Below are 6,107 nucleotides of genomic sequence, written 5' to 3'. Positions count from 1 at the left end.
GTTCACTACATCCTGGTACAGTTATCGCCACATAAAATTTGTCGCTTTTAGTGTTTCTGGTCTCAAACTAGTAAATTTCCTATGGTAAGACCTTCAAAGATCAAATTTCAAACAGTGTGGCTCGATAATTACTACTAGATCACAATATTGGACTGATGAACACAATGTGAATATTTATAAATTCTACAACTTTTGGTGAGATTCAATAGTAAGAGAGCTTGGAGTGGGTTCATTCCTTGTCAGTAGATTCGACTTTCAATCAATAGGTTGAAAGTTTAAACTCCATGACGTGAAATGAAGTCATGTTATTTCTCATCGGTTGCTGTAATAGATTTATTAAAGTTCATAAGAGGAAATAATTCTGAGACATACATAAAATCATTCTCTTTCAGCGGTTGTGAAGATTAAGCTTCATGGTCGAGAGACATTTAGTTTTATGAAATCTGTATTAAAACATTTAAAAACAGTTACTTGTAGAACCAAATTTTGTGAAGAAGAGGAATTTATAACGGCTTCTTTAGGTTTTCTCATGTCCGCGTTTGTGCATTTCTCTACCTTACCTACGGCCTACATATTTTCGATTATTTAAAGCTTATATTGGTATCAGTCTCAGTAGCTACTTATATCAAATATTAGCTTCTTTACTGATTTGTGCTTTGGTGCATTAGCATAGTGTATTTATCCCTCACGAAATGCATTTTGAAGCGTGACTTCAAGAACTGTATCTGATTACTCACTAGTATTTTGTGGCGTATCTAATTCCCTAAGTCAAATAAATTTAATTTTAACATTTTCTACTCTCCATCTATTCAATTCTTCTCAAGGTTCCCTATCTACATTGTATTGCTCCTCTTATGTTCAAAATCTTGGTGCTTGGTGAAGTGAGATCCTATCTTCACAGGACTGACATCAAATGCAATCAATAGCTGCCTTACTTTCTCTATTGCCGTCTTTAGTATCTTATGTGTAAATTATTAGTGCAGTGTAAAGTTGCTTGTCCCAAATTAAACGAACAAATTGTTTTAATTAGTCATTTATTTCTAATCCCTTTTCATTTCATTATTTCTTTTCAGTTGCCTTTAATAAATTTCGATTTGTCAATGCTCATAAATCATTCTAGCAAATAAACCATGACACCAGACGATATGATATATACAATAATACTTATCTTGTCCCTGGTTATTGGGCCATTAATCCAAAAATGTGGAAAATATCGACCTTGGTTCGCAGCCGTTGTAGGGTTTCTTATGTTTTTCTGTTTTGCGGGACAAGCTGTGTGGCATTCACTCCTGACATTATCTGTATTCACATTGGCCTTTATTCTTTTCCCTGAAAGGTAGGCTGTTTAATCTTAATAATAATTATTATTATCTTAAGATTTTTGCATTACGTAGCTGTTGTATGGTGCTTTGGTTATTTGGGATTTTTTCGAACTTGTCACTACTTCGGATTCTCTCAGGTTACTCCTGTCGCCAATATTGTGCAGCTTTTATTGACCTTACGTGTATGTATTTTCATGTGTTTATTGATCTATAACCAACGAATTGCTTTACAGTTAATAGGTGCATCATTTGAAATAGGTGATAGTTGGCGAATAAACAATCAATTACAAAGTTCTGATGTGCAACCACAAGATAAGAGCAAACTTGAACTTCTAAAAAAATATAAATGTATCAAGCCTTCTCCGCTGATGATTATGTTGTATGCCTATTGCTATATTGGCTTGTTTACAGGTAAGAAGTTTTAATTGTGCTTAATTTAACTTGGTATAATTAAACGTGTTTCGCGGTTTTTCGCTTCTAATACTCATATGCACACTTCTGCTAAGCCAACCACTTTTATATATTGTTAATGTAGAACTACTGACCACTGAATCACCGGTCCATTAATTACTCACGTTCAATCTAGGCGTATGCTCAACATTTCTAGCTCTTGTACAAAAAGTATTTTGTGCACAAGCTTGGCTGGGTTGGGATACTGTAATCTATCAACTATCAAGCGCCTAATTTCTTGAGATTCTTCCACGTTGTAATATGAATGACGAAATGAAACTAATGGACGTCGATAAATTGACTCAAATAGGTGCCGTGTGTTAATAGTGACGGTTATCCTGAACTAATGGAACACGTTCTGTAGATTCATGTTTTAAAGTTGTGTATACGGAAAGTGAGTATACAATTAGTATTAAATTTGTCAGTATGAGGTTGTAGCAATTATTCCATTTTGTCGAAATAATGAAACGCTTTCAGTTGGACCACCACTAAAAATCTTGAGGCACTAGACAGTCGTCTTGTTCCAGTGTGAGACTCCTCATCAGTGCGTATCTGCGACCGCGCATGCGTGAATCAAGTCAAATATCCTCGGTCTCGCGCTGCAATATTTTAGGAAATTTTAGCAACTGTTTGGATTATTTTCCAAAAAAAACACTACGAAACTCTCGTTTTATTTGTTTTAGGTCCATATTACAGTTTGAAAACATTTGAAGACTTTTGCAATTGGAATTCTAAGACCGTAATAACTACAGAAGAACCTCTTCTTCAACACCTTCAAGAAGCACCTCCATTTGGTGTAGCTTATTTGATACTTTCTCACTTTTATACCGTTGACGTAAGTGTTTAGTGTTACGATATACGATCGCCGATTAAATTTGTTATCTCACTGATAAGTTTTCACGTAATAATGACGTAAACATTGTATTCGCCATAAAGTGGTGCAACTCAGTGACTAAATGAAGGTTCATTAGATATGGTTTAAGCATTATGTTTTGTTTATGGGTTAATGATATTACCCGGCTATCCAATCTCTGAAATAGAGCGAATTTCGACATTTCAGTCCAATAGTAGAGAATTGATTCATCTCATTACTAATCCATGGCTTCATCCATTAGACATCAGGGAGTATCTAATAAGTTGAGATGCGTATGAGTGTTTAATGCACGTTTCTCACTTAGATACCTACGGTTTCTTTAAAGCTTATCTACATTAGCTTATAGTTTAACAATAAGCCTCCCAGTAGTTAAACTTGTTGACCACTTCATGTTATTTAAAACGTCATACTTGGTGAATTTTATGGAAATTTAAGATTTGCCAACCAATAACTTAAATAATAGACAACTCTCAGATCTAGGTGTTAGGGAATTAACTGCAAACGTGTTTTAATTATATAATTATGCAAGGGTAGTGCGTTAACGTTATCCTATCTAGAAACACTGAATATTTCTTATCGTGTATAAGTCATATCCATAATTATTCCAGTCAAAGCTTTATATTTTACCGTTTTATATATTCAGTAAGGATACTGTCTAACATATATGTATAACGTTTTTTAAGCCTAACCCATTTTTACACCTTCATTATTTTCAGTATGTACGCACTGCAGAATTTTATGATCGACATTTCCTGTATCGACTTTTTTATATGATGATTATTTTCTTTACTTTCCGAATGCGAATTTATTTTGCTTGGAAAATGTCTGAGTGCGTGTGTATATCCGCTCGTTTAGGTGCATATCCTAAATTATCTGAACCTGAAAAAGGTGAAGGACCAACTAATCTACATGCATTAGATTTGTAAGTTAATGGGTTTTTTGCTTTCCATATTGGAATTCACACAAAATATAACTTTTATCCATTATATTCTTTATAGATTAATTTCACTTAGGGTAACATTAAAAACTAGAGAGCATTGATCAGGCGTTTTATTCTAGTTTGGAATTGCTCAGTAGTTTACATCTACAAGCCCACCCGGGGCATTTTTTAATCCTTGTTCGTCAATGATCATTATAATACTATCGTGTTCCTGCCCGTTTTCAAGATGTGTGTTTTGCAATTAGATGATCATGTTGATATTACTTACACTAACTACTTAAATGAATTTTAGACTTCAACAATAAATATATTTCTTGTTATATCCCAATGAGTAGAAAAATTGTATTTCTGATGTTTCGTGGCTTAATGTAAGCCATTTCTTCAGAGCGAGTAACCGAAATAAATTACTACAAGTATAAATAGCGCAAAAAAAATGCAGAATATTTTTAGTACAATTAAAATCATAATAAGTCGGAATATATCAGTGTCAAGTTATTCTTTGTCAAGGTGAATCTGTATGACTTATCACCATTAACTTGTGCGTCAGAATTTGGGTATGAAAAATGTATACATTTGTAATATGAAGTAATAAGGTTGAGACCAGGTGTTTTTGTGTAGATTGTGTGGAAAATAAATAAAATCAGACGTGGTTGTTTGGACAAGCACTTCAAGTTGGATGAATATTCAGGCCTTCTTTCTTACTGAGGGTGGAGGGATTTAGCATTATGTGAAACGCTTCGGCTACTCGCCTCTCTTTATAGTTGGGAAAGCCTTTCTAGGTTATTTTGATATTTGTAATATCAATTTGGTGATTATTGGAAATAGTATGTACTGCTATTGCCAATTTAATCTCTAAATTTTCTAATTCTACGGGAATATTAGGTCTTTTTCTGTAACTTGAGTGTCCCTTGGCACGAGTCGAGATCTCAAAGTAAGACTCTTTAATGTAGAACGCTTCACAATTAGCACAACCCAATCTGTAGATAATTTTGTATAGAGGTGAACGGGATCTTATCTTTAGTTCAAATAAAGTGTTCCTCAGAGTGTTAGTTGTCTAGTAGAAGGCTTTAATTTTGTATGTTTTTGATGTCCGTTGTAATTCTTCTGTCATACCTTGGCGGTAAGATAAAACCACAGTACCAATCCATGATCCTTCATTAATATCATTTTTTACAGAAGGACAGTTTTGTTTCAATATGCTTTTAATTATATTATTAGGAAAGTTATTAAATCGTAAGATGTTTATTATATTCTATTTTTCTTCTGAAGTAGTGATCTTGATCGCTCTTCTGAAAAGATTTAGGACTATGGAAATTTTCTCACTGAATGGATAAACAGAGTTAATATCAATATACCGATTTGAATTTGTCGATTTTCGGTATATGGCTAGATTTAGACTACCAGTAGAATTCCTTTTAACTAGATAGTCTGAGAATGGTAGTTCATTACATTCATCTTTTTCGAAAGTGAATTTGATGTGTTCTGAGAACGTGTTTATGTCGCTGGAGGAATTTCTAAGAAGAGTCTTTTGAATAATGACAAATGCATCATCTACATATTTGAGCTACATGCGTAGTCTGATGGTGCTGGCAAAAATAAGCGGCTCACTGTGGGACATGAATAAATTTGCAACAGTCAGAGATACCGAAGATCCTATAGCTTTAGTTATTTCAGAAGTCCACTTCTCTCTGATGTAACTTTGTTTTTAACCACTTAAACATTTTTTGGAACAATCTTTAAATATGGTCCCGTTGATAAGCAATTAAGAGCTTTTTCTTCATAGTCACTTTTTTCATCACCACTGTTGTGTTACTTTTAGTCAGCTTTGGTAATGACAATCGTTCTATCTTTCTGTAATGAGCTCAAAGTTTCCCATTCTTCTTTGGAAAGGATATTTGTTTTGTCAATATGTGAGATGTTTTTTGACGTAATATATGCGATTGCTTGTCTGGAAGTTTTTCGAGTACCAGTTCTAGAATTGGGGCGATTTCTAGAGTACTGAGATTTTTTCGATGCAAATTAAAGTTTAGTCCTCTTTCTAGCAGTGTGATTTCATGGGTACTAAGAGTTCTGTTTGAGAGATTATGAACCAACTATAGATCACTAGAAGTAGTTTTTGTCAGTGATGTTTCCTTTTATTTTCTGTTTAATATTTTCAAATTTCTTGATTTGCCTGGATTTCGACATATTTTTATACAAACAGCCTCTCTTTCGCAGGAAATGGAAGTATATAGTTCGGTGGGGATTAAAACTCTGATCAACTCATTTAAATTTTTAGACTCCAATGATAATGCAAACATATGTATACAGTTACTTGACCCATTTTGTTGCTATTTGTAGTATTAGTCTCTCAGAGGAACAGTTTTGGGTTTCGTTTATCTTTAATTCGTAAGGGTTTTATAACTTATACGAATATTCGTCAAGGTTAGAACTAATAGTTTGACAATAATTGAGCGCCGAGTATAGAGAATTCATTATATGTGAATAAATTATATTTGAAATAGTCTCAGCGATTGAAATA

General features: G+C 33.6%; 1 protein-coding gene across 1 annotated transcript in view; it reads left to right on the top strand.

The window, feature by feature from the left end:
- Nucleotides 1-1,083: 1,083 nt before the first annotated feature.
- The window catches only part of Smp_157930 (putative leukocyte receptor cluster (lrc) member 4 protein), an 8,412-nt gene continuing 3,388 nt past the window's right edge, over nucleotides 1,084-6,107 (top strand). Inside the window, exons 1-5 of the mRNA XM_018790140.1 lie at nucleotides 1,084-1,336; nucleotides 1,378-1,504; nucleotides 1,556-1,733; nucleotides 2,456-2,607; nucleotides 3,363-3,568. Coding sequence (XP_018655513.1) covers nucleotides 1,131-1,336; nucleotides 1,378-1,504; nucleotides 1,556-1,733; nucleotides 2,456-2,607; nucleotides 3,363-3,568 — 869 coding nt within the window. The 5' untranslated portion in view covers nucleotides 1,084-1,130. The remainder of the gene's footprint in view (nucleotides 1,337-1,377; nucleotides 1,505-1,555; nucleotides 1,734-2,455; nucleotides 2,608-3,362; nucleotides 3,569-6,107) is intronic.

Source organism: Schistosoma mansoni, chromosome W (genome assembly GCF_000237925.1).
Source record: "Schistosoma mansoni strain Puerto Rico chromosome W, complete genome".
In the NCBI taxonomy this organism is placed as follows: domain Eukaryota; kingdom Metazoa; phylum Platyhelminthes; class Trematoda; order Strigeidida; family Schistosomatidae; genus Schistosoma; species Schistosoma mansoni.
Note: the sequence above shows the minus strand (reverse complement) of the source record. Positions and strands in the feature narration are given on the sequence as shown.